Genomic DNA, 21,395 nt, shown 5'->3' on the forward strand with positions numbered 1-21,395 from the left:
AGATCCCCTGGAGGAGGGCATGGCAACCCATTTCAGTATTTTTGTCTGGACAAGAATGCTTGCCTGGGATACTCTGTCCAGCATCCAATGCACAGAGGAGCCTAGTGAGCTAGAGTTCATGGGGTCGCAAAGAGTTGGACACGACTGAGCGACTGACCACAGCACAGATATAGCTATAGATATACATGTGCATATATACAGACATAGATATACATATACCAAGGCAATGGTACCTGACTCTGGTACGTTTGCCTGGAAAATGCCATGGATGGAGGAGCCTGGTAGGCTGCGGTCCATGGGGTCGCTAGGAGTCGGACACGACTGAGCAACTTCGCTTTCGTTTTTCACTTTCATGCATTGGAGAAGGAAATGGCAACCCACTCCAGTGTTCCTGCCTGGAGAATCCCAGGGACGGGGGAGCCTGGTGGGCTGCCGTCTGTGGGGTCGCACAGAGTCGGACACGACTGAAGCGACTTAGCAGCAGCATAGCATAGATAAACAGATATATATAAATATATATTCATAAATACATACAAGTAAAATAGATATAAATCGATGTACATGTAGATATAGGTAAAGATATAGATAGATATACATGTAGCTATACATATAAATATATATACAGATGTAGATATAGATATGCATATAGATAAACATAGATGTAGATACAAATACATATAGATACACATATAGATCCAGGTAACATATAGCTGTAGATAGAAATATATATGCAGGTACGGATATATTTCTGCATATAGATAAATATAGATATAGGTACATATACATACAGATACACATGGATCAAGGTCTAGATACAGATGTAGACAGAGACGCACATAGATACAGATATAGCTATGCCCTGACCCGCACACCCACAGAGCACACACGCGTGCAAATTCATACTCACGCATGCACAGACAGACAGTGCGAAGGCACATGTGAACATATGTCCACATGTATAAAACCAAGCGCCCTCCCAGCCACACACACACACATCCACGTGCAGGCACACACACATGCCACACGCGTGTGCACAGGCAGTAACACGCATGAGCGAGCCTTCATTTCTTGGAAGGATTGTGTCCCGCATCCCATGCAAACCCCTCCCCAGCTTCGGTGCCCATTGAGGAAGCCGATTAGAGACCCAGGCGGTCAGGCAGCGCCCACGCGGGGCTTAGCTCCTCAGCAGGAGAGCTTCTCCTGGTTTGCTTTATGAAAAACCTCCTTTACCATAATTAATGCCAGGTAAGCCGGGTATGTTGCGCCCTCCTCGCCCTGCAGGAAAGAAAGGCCACGTGAAGAGGAAGGTAAGGCCCGGAAATGCCGGAGACATCCCCAAAGGAAGCTTCGAGAAAGACAGGACCCCGAAGCACAGGCTGTGACAGCCGGGCAAAAGCCCCACGCGGATTGTCCCCGAGCCAGAGGAAGTGACAAGCATACCCCGGACATTCCCTGGCTGCACCGAGTCAGGCTGAGCTCACCTTGCAAGTTCAACAGGTCTGCTAATGCCAGGGGCACGTTGGGCTTGCCTGAGCTCAAAACCCCACTTCTCAGTGCGTCCAGGGAAAAGTCCAGTCCCCAAGGCCAGGAAGCATGCCCCACAGGCAGCAGACAGTCATCTCAGCGACTGAGAAATAACGGACCTTTCTCCACTCCTTCTTATGTCCAGAGGGCAATTTGCTTTTTTTTTTTTTTTTCCTGTTTTTGGCTCCATGCAGGATATGCAGGATTTTAATTCCCTGACCAGGCACTGATCTCAGATCCTGCCAGTGAGAGCCCACCATCCTAATGACTGGATCACCACGGACGTCCCCAGGGAGTAATTTTTAAAAAGCGATTCCCTGGGCACTCAACATGGTAAAGAATCCACATGCAATTGCGGGAGACCCGGGTTCGATCCCTGGGTCAGAAAGATTCCCCTGGAGGAGGGCATGGCAACCCACTCCAGTATTCTTGCCTGGAGAATCCCACGGACAGAGGAGCCTGGAGGGCTACAGTCCACGGGGCAGCAAAGAGTTAGAGACGACTTAGCGACTAAACAGCACCAACATCTGCATTGACAAAGTATCACGTGACTACTTTGTACAATGTTTCACGTGGATTCTATCTCAGTTTAGAAACATGGATCCAGTGCCTTTTGCTCTTCTGGCTCAATTAGCTCCCAAGTTCACTTTACAGCACCAGAGACCCTCTGGAGACTTCCAGATCCACCCCTCGCTTTGAGAAAAGCTCGGTATAGACAAGAATGGAGTTTATCCCAGGGTAAATTCCTTTCTTTCTTGGCATGATGTACTATCTACATAAAGAACCCGCAACTCCTGGGCTGTTCTCTGCTAATGAGCTTGTTGCCCGGGGCTCTGTGTCTTGTTTCCTGGACAGAGGGGTGTGGGGTCAACCCCTGGACACCTGGATGAAACCAAGCTGATGGTCAGCAGTGAAGCAGCCCACACCCAAGACCCAGGAGGAAGCTCTAATGGGAGCCCCGGAAAAGCCCACCCAGCCCCGCCAGCCCCACGGGCCCCAGCGCTGCATGAAGCGAGCCTGTTACCGTAGCCGTCGTGCCCCGGCTGGAACCCGCCACCGCCGCCTCCTGCAGGAGAGAAGAGGGATGTGACAGCCATTCGCAGCGTGGACCTTGGGGTCCAGCAGGCATCCGCCCGGCTGGCACCAAAGCCGGACCCAACAGTCACCCCCAAAAGAGTGCTTGTTGTCCAGTGGCTCAGTCATGTCCGACTCTTTCGACCCCATGGACCGCAGCACGCCAGGCCTCCCTGTCCATCACCAACTCCCGGAGCTTGCTCAAAGTCATGTCCATCGAGTCGGTGATGCCACCCACCCATCTCATCCCCTGTCACCCCCTTCTCCTCCTGCCCTCAATCTCTCCCAGCATCAGGGTCTTGTCCAGTGAGTCGTCTGGAGCCCTATATAGTGGAAAACCTCAGGATCTTCCAGAAAATGCTCTAAGGAGTCCCTCCCCCAGAGGCATGGCTTCTGGATGGAAAAACTCATGCCACAGAGAGCCCTTCAGAAAGCTGTGTGTTTTCAGAGATTACGCATGCCCCCCCATGCCCATCTAGGACTTCAAAGTGACACAGGCTTACCCCCACCTCAAGGGACCCAGGTCTATCATGCTAGACCTCAAGTGGATCACATTAAATATACATTTTGCAGGGGTGGGGGGGAAGATACACAGAGACACTTCTGCAAAGGTTGGTATAGACACAACATCTGTGTAAATAGAGGTGTGTGTGCGTGAGAGTCACTCATTCGTGTCCGACTCTCTGTGACCCCGTGGACTACAGCCTGGTAGGCTCCTCAGTCCATGGGATTCTCCAGGCAAGAATCCTGGAGTGGATTGTCATGTCCTCATCCAGGGGATCTTCCCGACCCAGGGATGGAACTCAGGTCTACTGCACTGCAGGCGGATTCTCTACTCCTGAGCCCCCTGGGAAGCCCAAAGATAGCAACTTAGGACTATAGCTAGATATAGATAAAGATACAGATATGGATACAGGTAGAGGAGTAGACAGATATCGATATACAAATAGGTACAGATATAGATATATAGGTGGGCTTCCTTGATATCTCGATTGGTAAAGGATCCGCCTGCAATGTAGGAGACCCCGGTTTGATTCTTGGTTCAGGAAGATCTGCTAGAGAAGGGATAGCCTTCCCACTCCAGTATTCTTGGGCTTCCTGTGTGGCTCAGCTGGTGAAGAATCTGCCCGAAATGCGGGAGACCTGGGATCGGTCCCTGGGTTAGGAAGATCCCCTGGAGGAGGGCATGGCAACGCATTTCAGTATTGTTTCCTGGACAAGAATGCTTGCCTGGGATACTCTGTCCAGCATCAAATGGACAGAAAGGAGCCTGGTGGGCTAGAGTTCAAGGGGTTGCAAAGAGTTGGACACGACTGAGTGACTGAGTACAGCACAGATATATCTATAGATATACATGTGCATATAGACAGACATAGATGTACATATACCTATAGGTAAACATATGTATATAAATATATATTCAGATATACATACAGGTAAACATAGAGATAGATCGATGTACATGTAGGGTTAGATAAACATAGATATGCATACAGCTATAGATATAAATATATATAGACATAGATATACGTATGCATATAGATCAACATAGATATAGATACAGATACATATAGATACACATGGATAAAGTTATAGATACAGATATAGATAGATGTGCATCTAGATACAAATATAGCTATACATAGACATATGTGTCTACAGATTGACACCTGTACATAGACATGTACATAAGTCCGCATGTCAGTGGAGGTGTGTGTATGTGTATACACACAGATGCACACACACACATATTTACATGGAGACGACCCCCACTTCTAAGCAGCATCGGCCCTATGGCCGGTTCCGTCCACCTTCCAGACCGCAGGAGTGGACAGCTTCAGGGATGCGCCTCCCTCCCGCCCCCCAGAGGTTGGAGGGGAGAGTCCACAGCCCACCACCTTCCTCGCGGGGTCTGGGGCGGGGTCATAGAAGCCCGCACGTACCTGCAGGAGGCCTCGGATGGTAGCGGCCGCCGTCGATGAGGTCCGAGTCGCTCAGGAAGCCTGTGGACAGAGCAGAGGGCGGTCAGAGCCCGCGGTCTGGGGAGCCCCCTGCACACCCAAGCCCACGTATCGGGGCGCATGGACAGCTTATGCAGAGGGAGGGTTCCACAATTGGAGAACCCGTGCCGAAAGATCCACGGGCTGAAACCAAGACCTGATACAGCCAACATAAAAATAAATATAAGATTCTAAAAAGAATTGCTAAAAAAAAAAGAGGTTCTGCATATTTTAAATGCAACGCATCTTTCACCATCGAGGACCAAATTCTCCAAAACATGTTCCAGAAGGCGTTTTAGTCCTTCCAAAGACGCTTCTGAAAGTCATCTTACTCCTGAGGACTCACCTCCACTGTTACCAGGCTGCGGGCGAGGAGGCAGTGGCTTCGTCCTTGGGTAGATATCTGTCGGGAAACATGTGATTTTAGGAAAAGAGGGACAGCTTCCAGCAACAAACAATTCACACAACACAAAAGGCCGGTATACAAAACGACGTTCTGGCTAATTCATGTTTGCTGTTTTTCGCTTCCACAGAATCTCTGGTGCTCAGAATCCCCAAGCATAAAGCTCTTTTTAAGCATTAGTTTTTATTGGAGTATAATTGCATCCCTGGTGGCTCAGACGGTAAAGCATATGCCTGCAATGAAGGAGACCCAGGTTTGATCCCTGGGCTGGGAAGATCTCCTGGAGGAGGGCATGGCAACACACTCCAGTATTCTGGCCTGGGGAATCCCATGGATGGAGGAGCCTGGCAGGCTACACTCCACGGGGTCACAGAGAGTCGGACACGACTGAGCGACAAACACACACACACACAGTTACTTCACTGTGTTGAGCTCGTTTCTGCTATATGGCAAAATGAATCTACTATGCATATGTGCTAAATCCTTTCAGTCATGTCCGACTCTTTGCGACCCCGTGGACTGTAGCCCGCCAGGCTCCTCTGTCCTTGGGGATTCTCCAGGCAGGAATACTAGAGTCGGTTGCCATGCCCTCCTCCAGGGGATCGTTCCGGACCCAGGGATCGAACCCCCATCTCTTAAGTCTCCTGTGTTGGCAGGCGGGTTCTTTACCCGCCTGGGAAGCCCATGTAACTTACAGGAAATAGAAATTCATTACTCAGGGCCACCACCATCATTTTAAAGGCACGAGATTCTAGCAGGCTTTAAAAACAAAAGCCGGAAAGCAACCTTCCTGTGTTCTGAAATGTGCCAGCCACTGGAGTCCTGAGTCACACACCCCCAAGCCTGAGGCTGGCCCCCGCATGCTGCCGGGTAGATGAGTCTCCTGGGTAGTGACTCATCTTACGGGATGGCCGGCATCTATGATTCTCTGGGGCCCACAGGCGGGAAGCCCATGAAAATATGTTCAACTCATGTTTCCCAAAAACACTGGAGCAAGAAACATCCCCCCACTAGACAAGCAGAGACATCACTTTGCCGACAAAGGTCTATATACTCAAAGCTCTGGTTCTTCTAATTGTCATGTAAGGGTGTGAGAGTTGGACCATAAAGAAGGCTGAGCGCCAATGAATTGATGCTTTTGAACTTTGGTGTTGGAGAAGACTCTTGAGAGTCCCTTGGACTGCAAGGAGATCCAACCAGTTCATCCTAAAGGAGATTGGTCCTGAATAGTCATTGGAAGGACTGATGCTGAAGCTGAAACTCCAATACTTTGTCCACCTGATGCAAAGAGCTGACTCGTTGGAAAAGACCCTGATGCTGGGAAAGATTGAGGACAGGAGGAGAAGGGGACGACAGAGGATGAGATGGTTGGATGGCATCACCGACTCAACAGACATGAGTTTGAGGAAGCTCCAGGAATTGGTGATGGACAGGGAGGCCTGGCGTGCTGCAGTCCGCGGGGTTGCAAAGGGTCAGACACAATTTAGCAACAGAACAATGACAAAGGCTTCATTCAGCCTCCATGACCTTCCCTGAGTTCCAGTGGGCAGGTTCAAAGCTGTTTTGAAATGAATGACCATTCTTACTTCCACCGTTGTTGGGATTTCCAGGCTGTGGCTGGTTGGGGGGCCTCGGGTTGGGGTAGATACCTATTGGGGAAAACGACATTGCATGTTAAGAAGAGAAAAATGTCCTTCCATCAGAAGCAGCTTATAAAACAAGAATATAAGCTTGACAATAGATTTTATATTTTATTCACAGTTGGTGCTCATGAAATAATTATCATTGATCAGCTTAAAACGACTTAGACACTAGAAGCTGAACCTGAACATTTAGAAGTTGAAAAGACTACATACACACACTTACAAAACTGTCTAGCATTGATAAGGTATGTAAAAAGCAAACAAAAACTGCTTATTCCTTGAAGGCTTGGGTTTGATCCCTGAGTTGGGAAGGTCCCCTAGAGGAGGAAATGGCAGCCCACTCCAGTATTCTTGCCTGGAGACTCCCATGGACAGAGGAGTCTGGTGGGCTACAGTACATGCGGTCGCAAAGAGTTGGACACAGACTGAGTGACTAGCACACACACAGGGAAATTCTACGTGCAGCTTTCTGAGGAAATGCAAGACTGTTTTCTGTGGAGGCTGCACAATTTTCTATCCCTACTGGGAACATGTAAACGTTCCAAAGTCTCCACACCGCCATCAACACTTGTTATCATCCATATTTCAATTTTAGCCATGCTAAGGGGAATAACAGCTCACTGTGATTTTGCGATGCATTTCGTGAAGGACTTGGGCTTTAAACATCTGTCCATCAGTCACACCCTCCACGACCCTATCGTTGCTGTGGTTTAGTCGCTCAGTCTGACCCTTTGCAACACTATAGACTGTAGCCCGCCAGGCTCCTCCGTCCATGGGATTCTCCAGGCCAGAACACTGGAGTGGGTTGCCGTTTCCTCATCCAGGGCATCTTCCCGACCCTGGGGTGGAACTCTCGTCTCCTGCACTGGCAGGCGGATTCTTCACCATGGAGCATCCTGGGAAGATGCAATAAACTCCTTCCAAAACCTCAGCTTGCGGTGGGGCAGCCTGGTTTCTGTCCACTCACCTGAATCAGGTAGTCACTCACCTGAGCTTGGCTTCTTGGTGGGCTCTGTGGACAGAGAACATATGTGCAATAAGCCCTGAGGGGTTTTGTGAGGCTCAAAGAAACAATCATTAAAGTCCCAATTAAAAAAAAAAAAAAAACACGAAAATCTCAAGGCACTAACAAAGATAGGATCAGTTCACTTCAGTCGCTCAGTCATGTCCGACTCTTTGGGACCCCACGCCAGGTACCAACACAAATTCCATTCCGTGTTCGAGGGGGAGGGGGACTCAAAGGACAAAAGGTCCCTTCACATGCAAGCCCAGCATTGGCCCCTGGAGCAAATGCAAGCCCACCAGTGTTCCTTTTCTCGTTAGGAAGTTGTCCTTAGGAAGGAATTCCGGCCCCACCCAACCCGGAGCCTTCCAGTAGCTGAGGCAGGCTGCCAGAAGCACTTACTGGGGTCATCGAGAGCATCAGCCAAATCAAAGTCCCCATTCTCACCTGCAAGAACACACAGGGGATCAGTCACAGCAGGATGGAACCGGCCACCCGGGTTTCCTTTGCCCCAGCTGCCCAGATATCTCCCCCTGCCCAACCCCACTCCCACCACCCCGAGCTCAGCAGAGAAGAGGAGTTCCACCCCTCTCTCCAGCTCCCCAGTAGTGTGTCTGTCCAAACAACCTCCTATTCCTAGCTTTCCCGGCAGGCTCTGCCCACAGCAAAAGAGATCCGTGAAGGAAGATAACTGTACCCTCATCCTTTTTTAAATCAAACTATAGTTGATTTCTGGGCTTCCCTGGTAGCTCAGCTGGTAAAGAATCTGCCTGAGATGAAGGAGACCCCGGTTTGATCCCTGGGTCCAGAAGATTCCCCCGGAGAAGGAAACAGCAACCCACTCCAGTATTCTAGCCTGGAGAACCCCATGGACAGAGAAACCTGGTGGGCTACGGTCCACGGGGTCGCAAAGAGTTGGACACAAGTGAGGAGAAGGGGCCGACGGAGGGTAAGATGGTTGGATGGCATCAGCGACTTGATGGACATGAGTTTGAGTAAACTCTGGGAGTTGGTGACGGACAGGGAAGCCTGCAGTGCTGCAGTCCATGGGGTTACAAAGAGTTGGACCCAACTGAGTGACTGAACTGAACCGAACTGAACTGAGTGACTAATACTTTCACAGTTGATTTACGATGTTGTTAGCTTCCCTAGTGGCTCGGATGGTAAAGAGTCAGCCTGCGAGGCAGCAGACCTGGGTTTGATCCCTGGGGACAGTGTACAGAAAACTGATTCAGTTATACATATATATAAATTATTTTTCTATACACATACATGTATTTGTTCTTTTTTCACACACTGTTCAATTATAGGTTATTGAAGTGAAAGTGTTAGTCCCTCGGTTGTGTCTGACTCTTTACGACCCCATAGACTATAGCCCACCAGGTTCCTCTGTCCATGGGGATTCTCCAGGCAAGAATATTGGAGTGGGTGGTCATGCCCTTCTCCAGGGGATCTTCCAGACCCAGGGATCAAACCCGGTCTCCTGCCTTGCAGGATGTCTCTTTACCATCTGAGCCACCAAGGAAGCCCATGCAATCAGCCCCTGACAGCTTATAAGCGTCTCTCACCAGGCTCGTCCCTGAAGCTCGAGGCAAACCCCTCAACAATCTTCTCAAACCGGAGCGTCCAGCCACTCCCTGTTCTGAGCCTCTGCTACTTATCTCGTCCTAGTCTCTCCCTAATCCATTGCACAACAGACTGGGCAGCACCTGGGCATTTTCCAAAAAGGGCATCTGGCTGCCTCTGGGGACTAGAAGCCTCCAGAGCCAGGCTGCTGGCAGTAGGAAGCCAGGGTGCGCCCCCTCTCCCACTGGCTCTGGAAACAAACCAACTGCCCCACCCCATTCCGTGTCCACTTCTCATTCCAGTGATCTCCTTCCATTTGCAGATGTTTCTCATGATAAACAATGCTGAGTGCCAAAGAACAGATGCTTTTCAACTGTGGTGTTGGAGACGACTCCTGAGAGTCCCTTGGTCAGCAAGGAGATCCAACCAGTCCATCCTAAGGGATATCAGTCCTGGGTGTTCAATGGAAGGAGTGATGTTGAAGCTGAAACTCCAATATTTTGGCCACCTGAGGCGAAGAACTGACTCACTGGAAAAGACACTGATGCTGGGAAAGATTGAAGGCGGGAGGAGAAGGGGACGACAGAGGATGAGATGGTTGGATGGCATCACCGACTCAATGGACATGAGTTTGAGTAAACTCTGGGAGTTGATGATGGACAGGGAGGCCTGGTGTGCTGCAGTCCACGGGGTCGCAGATAGTCGGACAGGACTGAGCGAATGAATAACATCTGACGATGACTCAAGGTCACGGGGGAAGTGGCCTCTGGTTGTCATGGGTGAGGCGCTCTTTGCAGAGCCCTGCGTGTGACTCACAGACAAGGCGGATTCCACCCAGGGGCCCCCCGCCCCCTTGGCGTGGAGCCGATCGTGTCCTGCAGGCCTGGCTGGAGTCTACCATCCTCCCTCTGGTCTCTGGAGGGGCGGCAGCCAAGAACCTACCTCCTCGACCCGCTGCCAAGCGCATCGCGGTCTAGCCCCGCCCCGTCATGATTTAGTCCCGCCCCCACCACCGTCTAGCCCGGTCCCACTGTGGTTTAGCCCCACCCCCGCCATTGTGTAGCCCCGCCTCCACCACTTTCTAGCCCCGCCCCGTCACAGTCTAGCCCCGCCCGGTACGTCCTAGCCCTGCCCCTGCCACGTTCTAGTCCCGCCCTGTCACGTTCTAGTCCCACCCCGTCACAGTCTAACCCCACCCCATCCTGGTCTAGCCCCTCCCATCACGGTCTAGCCCCACCCCTGCCATTGTGTAGCCCCGCCTTCACATCTTTCTAGCCCCTCCCATCACAGTCTAGCCACGCCCCTGCCACGTTCTAGTCCCGCCCCATCACGGTCTGTCCACGGTCTAGGCCTGCCCCCGCCACTCTATAGCCCCGCCCCATTACTATAGCTCCGCCCTCCGAGGTTCACGTCACTCCAAAGATACCGATTCCAGGGGCTCAATGTCAGGGGGGATGGGGTGTGGGAGACGCAGCTCTCCCGGAGCAGTTATTTCCACCAGCTTTGTTTTTCCCCTCAGAGCCTGAGGACGGGGCTTGGAACACAAGATCTGTTTCCCATCTGGTTCCTTTAGAAGGCCCGGCAGTTTCTAATCAACCCCACATGTGCTCTGGGCTCACCACGCGGGTCCCCATGGCTGACCTCCTGGAAACCTGGGTTTAAAAGGACTCGGGCTGGTGGGTGGGAGGTCTTAGCGTCAAACCCCATACCCCCTTGCCCTCCGAAAAGAGCTATTTAGGACGGATTTAATATATATATATGTATATATTTTTATTTATGGCTGTGCCAGATAGTTGGCACATGGGATCTAGTTCTCTGACCAGGGATGGGACTGGGGCCCCTTGCATTGGCAGCTTAGAGTCTTAGCCACTGGACCGCCAGGGACGTCCCAGAGGGATTTTCAAGACAAAACTAGCCTGGGTTGGGAAAAATCCCCTGGGAAAAGTGGGTGGCTCCCCACTTTAGTATTTTTGCCTGGACAACCACATTGACAGAGGAGTCTGGCGGGCTACGGTCCATAGCCCGTAGTCACAAAGAGTCTGAAAAAGTCTCAAAGAGTCAGACACAACTGAGAGACTTAGCATGCAACAGATGGATAGATGATTGATGATAATTCGATTCATGGATCATAGGGAATAGATGATAATTAGAAAGATGAGAGATACACTTAGATGTTAGAAAAATAGGTATAGGATTGATAATAATTATATAGAGAAATAGAAGATAGGATATGTAAAAATAGATGATAGATACAGTGACAGATACACTGCTAAGCTGACAAGAGCATTGACAGACACACGGACAGATACGACAGGTACACAGGTAAATGCCGTCTCTAGCGCTCAGGCAGGATTTCTCAACCTCAGCAGTGGTGACATTTGAACCTGGATGACAGACAACCTGCTCTGTAGGGAGTCTTGTGCATCAGAAAACATTGAGCTGCATCCCTTCTCCAGCAGATCTTTCCAACCCAGGAATCGAACCCAGGTCTCCCGCGCTGCAGGCGGATTCTTTACCAACTGAGCTACGGGGGAAGCCCAAGGCCCCAGTGGTGACAACCAAAAATGACTCGAGACAGGGCCAAGTGTTGCCCAGGGGGCAGTGTCACCCATGGTTGAGTATGGCTGGCCGCATGAAGCAACACCTGGAGCTGTGATTTCTGCACCTCCTGGGTGAGAGACGCGTCAGTACTACGGGAACCACAGAACAGACATTCTCCCTGTGGCAGAGATCCTTGAGGCTCAACCCGATGGTTAATCAGATGGCCGGGAGCTCAGACATCACCTCTCAAAGGGCATCCTGACTCCATGAGCACGGCCAGGGTGTTTCCCACAATGCAGCTGCCCTGTCATGGTTTGTCCAGTAGTCACGTAGAGACGTGAGAATTGGACTATAAAGCAAGCTGAGCGCTTGAATCGATGCTTTCGAACTGTGGTGTTGGAGAAAACTCTTGAGAGTCCCTTGGACTGCAGGAAGATCCAACCAGTCCATCCTAAAGGAGATCAACCCTGAATATTCATGGGAAGGACTGACGCTGAAGCTGAAGCGCCAATCCTTTGGCCACCTGATGCAAAAAACTGACTCACTGGAAAAGCCCCTGATGTTGGGAAAGATGGAAGGCGGGAGAAGGGGACGACAGAGGATGAGGTGGTTGGATGGCATCACCGACTCGATGGACATGGGTTTGGGTGAACTCTGAGAGTTGGTGATGGACGGGGAGGCCTGGCATGCCGCAGTCCACAGACTCTCAAAGAGTCGGACACGACTGAAAACAACAAGAACCACAGTCACTCCAGCGCCCCACCCACCTACCTAATGAAGCTCTTGCACAGCTGCAATTGGAGTGGTGCCTTCATTTATTTCTCTTTGGCTACCCCGAAGAGCTTCAAGATCTCAGTTCCCTGACCAGAGATTGAACTGTGAGCCGCAGCAGTGAAAACCCGGAATTCTAATCCCTGAGCCACGTGATGAGCTGAAGGCATCTGCCATCCAGTGACTCCCGACAGATCAGACCAACTGGGCCGGTTAGGAGGCTGAGTCGCCTGTAGCCGCAGGTGAGCCCAGAGTTTGGTTGTCACTGCCAAGGGAATAAAGGCTCAGACAGGTTTTGCTGGCTCCGCTGCTGGGCGGGACTGCAGAAAGACAGAGCTTGGCCTCAACGCTCTTCCTTTAGCCCTGGTGTCGGTTCACAGAGAACTCACATCTCCCTGCAAACAAAAGCTCCCGACCTCGTTTCTGCATGCCCCGTGTGCGGGAAGACGCTCAGACCGTGCGGATTCGTGGAAGGGTCTCTAGGAAGACCTTGGGCTCTGGGTGCCGGGATGGCTCACAAAACCACACCTGTTTCTAAATACCCGTCCTCAAACAGGTCACACAGGATGTGCCACAAGAGTTACATCCAAACCAAATCTCTGCGCTCCTAACCTAGTCATTTATGCACGGGAGAGTCGGACGGTAAAGAAGGCTGAGCGCCGAAGAACTGATGCTTTTGAACAGTGGTGTTGGAGTGGCGGGAGCCACCACGGGACATCCCACCCATGACAAAGGTCATGCAGAAGACACCTGACAGGCAAAGGCGGATCAGGCCTCAAGGGACCCCCTGAATCTGCTCGAGCATCCACCCCAAAACCAAAGTCTGTCTGTCTTACTATTTTGTGCCTCTCACCAACTCTTCTGACATTAACAGGGGGCTATCTCCGACCACCTTTCTCTGGAAAAAATCAACTTAGGGCTTTAGTTAACGGGCATGAAAGGAATATTTCTATTTTAACCCCTCTGATGGCTTTCTAGCTTGCCCGACGGGTTTATCCGTACTCTTGCAATTAACACACGATTGTTCACAACTCCCCAACCTTGAAAGGCACGGGAAGCCAAAGCATTCTAAAGGTCCTAATGAGCATAAAGTCTTTTAAGGGATGAGAAAGTATTAGGGTAGTACTGGTAAAGGGCTTCATTGTTCGGCCAATGCTTGCTGCCAAGTGCCCATGTCCCTTATCCATTGTGCGCCTGGGAGTGCATTGGTTAACATAGTTGGAATGTAAGAAAAACAAGCAGCAGCCTTGGAATTAACCACCTCAGACCTTTGAGCTAATTGGTTCTTTCTTTATTGTGACTCACTGCACCTTTGCTCCGTGAGAATGTAACTGTGTTTAGTACTTTCTGAGCCTGGGAGAAATAAAGAAGAAACACTTTAAGGGAAATTAAGTTTTCTGGCCGAGCAGCCTTTATCAAAAAAGGGTCACAAAACGCCCACAGGCCTCCAAGGCCAGAAGATAACGTACACAACATTGTTTGTGGGAAAGCTATGCAGGAAAAATCCTGGTTTCGATAAAGACAAAAGAGATGTAATGTTTGGGCTGACTCTGTGTGACTTGGCATCTTTCATTTCCCGCTATGTACAAGTCAAGGTATAAAAGTTCCTTTTGAAAATAAAGTTATGGGCCTCGCTCACCGAAGCTTGGTCTCCCCGTGTCGTTCTTTTTTCCTTTTCCTTCCTTTTCTCTCTCTGTTCTTCTTTCAGGATGACTCCTTGGAACACAGGCGCTTTATTGGCTTTCTGTGTTTATCAAGGAAGATCAAGCCCTGCTCTCCGCTTTGTTATCCTTATCGCCTAAGCTGTCATCCTGAGGGTACCCCTGGATCCTGCTGGGGCTGGACCCCGGTAAGAAGACTCTTGAGAGTCCCTTGGACTGCAAGGAGATCCAACCAGTCCATCCTAAAGGAGATCAGTCCTGGGTGTTCATTGGAAGGACTGATGTTGAAGCTGAAGCTCCAATCCTTTGGCTCCTGATGCAAAGAACTGACTCATTGGAAAAGATCCTGATGCTGGGAAAGATTGAAGGCGGGAGGACAAGGGGACGACAGAGGATGAGATGGTTGGATGGCATCATCGACTCAATGGACATGAGTCTCAGCAAACTCTGGGAGTTTGTGATGGACAGGGAGGCCTGGTTTGCTGCAGTCCATGGGGTCAAAAAAGACTCAGACACCACTGAGCAATCGAACAGCAATGAGTGACATTGAAAGAAAATCTTTTAATTTCTAACCTACAACACTACTTACTCTTAAGCCCCTCCCAATCCTCAATGCCTTAGAATTTCAATATCCAAAGGACCAAATATGTGTCTCCAGTTGCTATTAAATCTTGCCCTTCATGGGTTAATAATAGTTTCCTGAGTGAGGCCCCTCCCTGCCTCTGTTCCTCAACATGCCAAGATGGGGAAGAGCCTGTATTGGAGTTTCGGGCGTAAACAACTCGCGTGCTTTTAATTTGCCAACCGGAGGGCTGACATTGAGGAAAAACATATCTAAAAAACGTGAACCGAGGCTGTCCCTGCAAAACCCCGTCTCTGGCGACAGTGACTCGTCCCACTGAACCCAGCCGCATCTCAGCTCCTTGGTCGCCCTACAGAACTACACGAGCCACTCGGACTGTTGATAGAAAGCGCAGAAGTAAAGAAAATCTCAACCCGCCCCAGGGACACGGATCACTTTTTCCATGCGTGCCACACCCAGAGATCAAAATCCGAGAACCGGGGAAAAAAAAAAACAAAACCACAGCTGGCTTCTAAGTGTGTTCCCAGCCCTACAGATCTGGGTCCATTCCCCCCAGAACCCCGAACGTGGTACCCGGTCCCCTGGTTTGCTGTCCAGTGCCATCAGATCGGAGTCTGTTTTTCTTTTCTACACTCTGGCAGTTTGCAGCCGTTTCCTGGGAGGAAGTGGTTTGGGACGGAGTGTTTATTTTTTTCAGCAAGCAGATAGAAATGCACACCCGAGCACCTCTTTCTCTGGGAACCAGCCCTCCCTTACCTCGGACATGCAGCAGAACACACAGGAGCGTGAAGCAGGAGAGACCCCGCCATGCCTCCATCCTTGGTCTCCAGCGAGTGGCCAGGTGGGCGGGCTGGGCGATCTGGCCACCCTACCCTCGACAGGCGATGCCGTGCTGACTTCTGTTGTCGAGAGGAAAACAGGAAAGAAAAGAAAAAAAGGATGAACCAGCCTCTCTGCCTCTACAGCCTCTCTGCGGGCTAGTGATGAGCAGGGCGGTGCCGAACCTCCCAGCTGGAAGCCCGCCCGTGGGGACCAGCTCTTACATGCCTGCTTCGGGGAAGGCACCTCCCTCAGCTACGCCGGCCAAACACCCTACGAAGGTGGGGAAATAGGCGACCGCCTGATGCCACTGGGCATCTTGGGTTGTAGGGAAGCTGGCACACCGGCTTGGCAGCTCTGCGCCCTGCAGGCGTGGGAAGAGCCCCAGGATCAAAGGTGCCAAGCTCGTGTGTAAGCAAGAGCTGCCTCGCCCCACGGACAGGGGTCATTCCCAAGACCCTCGTGCAGGGAGACACCAGACCCAGAGCCTAGAGCAGCGCAGAGACTGAGACATGTGTCTTAGTCGCTCAGCCGTGTCCAACAGTAGCCCGCCAGGCTCCTCTGTCCTTGGGGATTCTCCAGGCAAGAATACAGCAGTGGGTCGTCTTGCCCTCCTCCAGGGGATCTTCCCAATTTGGGAATCAAACCCAGGTCTCCCGCATTGCAAGCAGATTCTTTACCGTCTGAGCCACCAGGGAAGCCCCCGTTTAATCTCTGCATTTTTTTTTTTTTTTGCAACTTGCAGACCCTGTGCCCTTAAAGAGTCACACTGCGCCCCTGAATCTCAGTTATCGATGCAGGTGGAGGGGCAGTGAGGGTCAGCAGCAGGTATGGTGGGGGGCCAGACAACCCGACTTCATTTGCTCTGTCCCCTGATCAGTGGTAAAGAACGAACCTGCCATGCAGGAGACGTGGGTTCAATCCCTGGGTCGGGAAGATCCCCTGGAGAAGGACATAGCAAGCCACTCCAGTTTTCTTGCCTGGAGAATCTCATGGACAGAGGAGCCTGGAGGGCCTGCAGTCCATGGTGTAGCAGAGAATCAGACACGACTGAGCTACTGAAGGACAACAAAACCCACTGTGGGCCTTGGAGGTGGTTATAGACGGGGGCAAATTCCTTCTTTTTTTCTTCAGTTGAAGTATAGAGTTGGTTGACAATGTGGTTTTAATTTCAGGCGTGCAGCAAACTGATTCAGTTATACAAGTATGTTTATATTCTTTACCAGATTCTTTCCCATCCTACATTATTTTAGTGAATGTAGTTCCTTGTGGTCTATATTAGGACCTTGTCGCTGACCTGCAGGGGGAAAAAAAGAAAAATGCATTCTCTTTGAGAGCGACTCTGGGAACCCAAAACCAGGTAGTCTGGTGGTCACGGAGAGGCAGACGATTTTGAGGATTTTCAAGTCGAAGCACGGGCATCAGATGAGGTGAACACGGCCGTCACTGTTGCGTTACCTCGGAAGAGCGACTCAATGGGTCTCGGACGTGGTTTGGCAAAGAATTAACTGCTCTGTCCCGCCTGCCTTCCCAGGTGGAAGTGAAGTGAAGTCGCTCAGTCGTGTCCGACTCTTTGTGACCCTATGGACTGTAGCCCGCCAGGTTCCTCCGTCCATAGGATTTTCCAGGCAAGCGTACTGGAGTGGGTTGCCATTTCCTCCTCCAGGAGATCTTCCCGACCAAGGGATTGAACCAGGTCTCCTGCCTTGCAGGCAGACGCTTTACCGTCTGAGCCACCCGTCTGGCAATGCAGAAAACATATAAAAGGCGCGGGTTCAATCCCTGGGTGTGGAAGATGCCCCTGGAGGAGGCCATGGCAACCTACTCCAGTATTCTTGCCTGGAGCATCCTCCGGGCTTCAGAAGAAATTCCTTCGAACCAGACAGAGGCCCTGGTTGCACGACACTGCGAAGGCCATCAGACGGGAGACCGACAAGCCAGCTCTGGCTTCGAGGTTGGGCTTGGCCAGCGCACCACGTGGCAGGGAGGACCCCCCCACCACCACGCTCCCACCCACCACTGTCCCACCCCAAGTATGTCGGAGGAGGACCCACATCCACCGAGGGGTGTGCAGAGCAGCATCAGGCCCCAAGAAGTGGGCTGGAAGGAGGGACAGCAGGGGGAATTTAAAATTTAAAAAAATTCCCCAAACGCATCTGCTGCAAGCCCCCTCCAGGCTGACCTGGAGGAAGCGCGGGGTCTCAGATGGGAAAGATATGCTGGGTTAAGGGGGAGGTGCTGTGTATGCCAGGAGGTTCGGGGACTTCCTGACGTGCTAGCACCCCCGAGACCTGGAAGCCCGCTGGTGGAGATGGGGTGCGTTAGGGAGCTCCCAGGAGCCTCCAGGGTGTGACGTGGGCAGGGGAGCATCCCCAGATTAACTTGCTGCCAGTAGAGCTCAGGGCATGCTTGGGAGAAGGTGGGTCGTAAGGAGGGACAGGGGCCTAGGGTGACGTGTGATGAGAGCAGGAGACTCAGCAGCAGGTGGCCCTTGGTCCCCAGGAGGGCCTGCCTAAGCCCAGAGCTGAGCCTGACCGTGAGTGCACAACGGTGCGTCCGGCCGTTCCTGGGGAATCTCGCAGGCAAGAGAATGTCGGATGCAGGAACCAGTTCTCAGGTCTGGGCAGCAGGAGAGGAAAGCGTTGAGCTGAGACAGGACTCATGGGAAATTCTCGAGGATGGCAGTGCGAGTCACTCAGTCGTGTGCAACTCTGTACGACCCTATGGACTGCAGCTCACCAGGCTCCTCTGTCCATGGGATGCTCCAGGCAAGGACACTGGAGTGGGTTGCCATTTCCTCCTCCAGGGGATCTTCCTGACCCAGGGATGAAACCCAGGTCTCTTATGTCTCCTGCATTGGCAAGTGGGTTCTTTACCACTCGCGCCACCTGGGAAGCCCTAATATCAGTATGGTTGGTGCTTTTTCTAGGTATGACAACAAGCCCAGAAACTAAGTTCACTACACAAAAATAATAAATGTGAATGGGGGAAATATCACTTCAGAGTTAAAAGGTGAGGCATAAAGTGAAAAAGCACATTTGCTACTTATGTCAAGTCAAACCTTTAATATGTGAAGAGTTCCTACAAATCAATAACAACACATACGGGCAAACAGCATATTCATTTCCTTCAAAAACAGAACGTCAATGGGTCTCCCGCACACAGATTCTCAATCTCACTTGTGTTAAGATAAATGCAGCATAAATACAGTTGACGGGATATCATTCTTCAGACACTGGCACCGATCGGAAAGCTTGCTCAGCAGTGAGGAAACAAATCTGACATCACTGGGGTGTATCGTGAATTTGGAGAACTTCTGTAGGGGGTGTTTGGGCAATGTCCATAAAAATTAAATATACACATGCTTTTTTTTTCCCCCCTCACAAAGCCAACTTCAGGCATTAATGCAACACACACATTGCACTTCCATGGAGCCACAAAACTCTGCTTCCAAAGCTATTCACTGCAGCATCTCATAGCAAAACCTTGACCACAGTTTACACGGGTTGATCAAATCCATTATGACCAAGACTTGTAACAAATCCTTTGCTGGTATGTCCTCAAATAAAATCTTGACATCAATTTCAAAACCTGTTGGACTGTGATTTCTTTATACAGGACTTCCTAAATGAGTTTTAAAAGCAATCATTACGCAAGCATTTAATCATCAAACCACCCAATTTAAACTCAATTTTTCAAAAGGCCCCACCTTTGATAAAGTCCTATTTTAATCTCAACAAGACATTGAGCTGAATCTACAACCATGTGCATACACCGTCCATAATAAAAGCCTAGGTGACTTCTTTCTTACAGGTAGAGGTTCAGGAATGAGTCGCAATTTCCTAAACCTAACCACTTCACCAGTCTGTTGTTTAATGAGACGTTTATGCTTATCCTATGATTGTGATGCTTACAAAAATGTTGACATTATTCATAGAGTTACAAAAAGACTTTACACATTTTTTTTATAAAGCAAATCAAAGCACAGACTCTGATGACTCATTGGGGGTGAATGTGGACACTCTCTGCTCCCTTTGTAACCCGGTGACCTAAGCTAGTTAGCAAGAGGACCCGAGCATATTGATTAATCCAGCCCTCAGCTCTTGACAACTGGTCGACCCCTTCCATTGACTGAAGACATTTATTTGTGTTCTGTCCTGTAGAACCGAGATGTCATGTCCACCCTTATACACACCCGGGTCACAGGTATTCCTCATATGAAGTGATGAATGGATATGATAAATACTTAATCTTCATTTTTTAAAATCATTTCATACATGCAAAAATTATCATAGTGTCCAAGACAGAGCAAGTTCAATAGACTGGTGGCGGTCTCTGGTAATACCTTGAGAAGGAAACTCCCAATGCTTTTCAACAATGACGGGAGGAGGGGTCGTGGAGAGAGGGGGGTTGAGCCTTCAGTAGGGAGATGGCTCAGTTGCAAACCACCCCACAAAAGAACTGAAAGAGTCTCTCTGAGCTTCCAAGCAGGAAAGACCCAGAATTCATGACCGATATGGGGTTGGCCAAAAAGTCAATTCTGAACTTTTTGTGAGATGTTTCAGAAAAACCCAAAGGAACTTTTGGACGGAGAAGGAAATGGCAACCCACTCCAGGATTCTTGCCTGGAGAATCCCATGGACTGAGGAGCCTGGTGGGGCTACAGTCCATGGGGTTGCAGAGAGTCGGACGCGACAAGAGTGACCAGTCAATACCTTGATGGCAGCCGCTTCCCAGGTCGGGTGGTTTGTGAGAGCCGCCCGCACAGGTGTGCTGACATCATACCTTTGAATCCACGTTGACCAATGTGGGGCACACAACGGTTCTTCACACCATCATCAGTAATGAGATTACGTCTTCACTCGGGTAAATGCTGCTACCCTGGATAACTACCCTAAGAGCTTTATGTGAGCAGGCCTGCGCTACGAGAAAATTAGGGAAACAACCTCATATTTCGGGAGAGGGAAGTCTATGGGTGGGATCCAGCCCATCTGCAACATCAAGGCCTCCACGCTTTCCGAGATAAACACAAAAACCCAAGCAAAGCCCTTGTATGGGGTTGGCCAAAAGGTTCGTTCAACGAACACGTTGCTCCCTACAGCTGCAGATGAAAACGAACATGTCTTTTATTTTTACTTAAAACCAAATGAACGTTTTGGCCAACTCAGCACATAAAAGCCTGTATTTTGGAAGCCGTGCGGCGTATGCCTTGTTGTGAGTGGAGGAACTGCTTTTAAAGGTGGAGAAGTTATTGCTAATAGCCAAGAGAAGAGCAAGCACTCAGTCCACACTCTGTTAGAAAATATAGGAGACTGTCTCTCACAAAACAGTGTGGCCCCCCCCAGTTAAACCAAGCTCTCCCGTGGAGGCTGATAAATCTGTTACAAAGATCATAAAAAACAAATTCCTGGCCATTTACCTACACGGAAGACGCAGGAAAGAATCTGACACAGGGCAGAAGGGCTGCTAACAAGTATTTTCCCCACGATGTCATCAACTGGAGGAGGAAATGGCAACCCACTCTGGTATTCTTGCCTGCGAAATCCCACGGACAGAGGAGCCTGGCGGGCTACAGTCCACGGGGCCGCAAAGAGTCGGACGCGACTTAGCAAGTAAAGCGCCACCAGCAATGTGAGCAAAGAAGGGAAACAAAAGACAAAAGCAAATGCCAGAAGTAAGAGCTAGTGCTTAGGGTGATCTCCGTCTTACAGAAAAGGGAACTGGGAATCCACGTCACTACTGTCAGTAAATTTCCAACAGCCTTCTTTAAAAGGCACCTCCCGGCAAGACATTTACGTAAATAGGAC

The 21,395-nt window shown here is 50.4% G+C and overlaps 1 protein-coding gene across 3 annotated transcripts in view; it reads right to left on the reverse strand.

Moving 5' to 3' along the window:
• Positions 1 to 15,818, reverse strand: part of XG (Xg glycoprotein (Xg blood group)) — a 28,961-nt gene extending 13,143 nt beyond the window's left edge. The window contains exons 1-8 of one of the 3 annotated variants that reach the window (XM_061408263.1): positions 15,526 to 15,812; positions 8,050 to 8,094; positions 7,633 to 7,656; positions 6,588 to 6,650; positions 4,945 to 5,001; positions 4,542 to 4,601; positions 2,549 to 2,590; positions 1,231 to 1,275 (exon numbers count right to left, since the gene is read on the reverse strand). In XM_061408263.1, the coding sequence (XP_061264247.1) occupies positions 1,231 to 1,275; positions 2,549 to 2,590; positions 4,542 to 4,601; positions 4,945 to 5,001; positions 6,588 to 6,650; positions 7,633 to 7,656; positions 8,050 to 8,094; positions 15,526 to 15,586 (397 nt within the window). In that variant the 5' untranslated portion in view covers positions 15,587 to 15,812. Of the gene's footprint in view, positions 1 to 1,230; positions 1,276 to 2,548; positions 2,591 to 4,541; positions 4,602 to 4,944; positions 5,002 to 6,587; positions 6,651 to 7,632; positions 7,657 to 8,049; positions 8,095 to 15,525 lie in introns of all 3 variants that reach the window. The other 2 variants (XM_061408262.1, XM_061408264.1) reach the window with 2 other exon arrangements.
• Positions 15,819 to 21,395: the final 5,577 nt, after the last annotated feature.

The sequence above is a fragment of the Bos javanicus genome, chromosome X (genome assembly GCF_032452875.1).
Source record: "Bos javanicus breed banteng chromosome X, ARS-OSU_banteng_1.0, whole genome shotgun sequence".
Taxonomy (NCBI): Eukaryota; Metazoa; Chordata; class Mammalia; order Artiodactyla; family Bovidae; genus Bos; species Bos javanicus.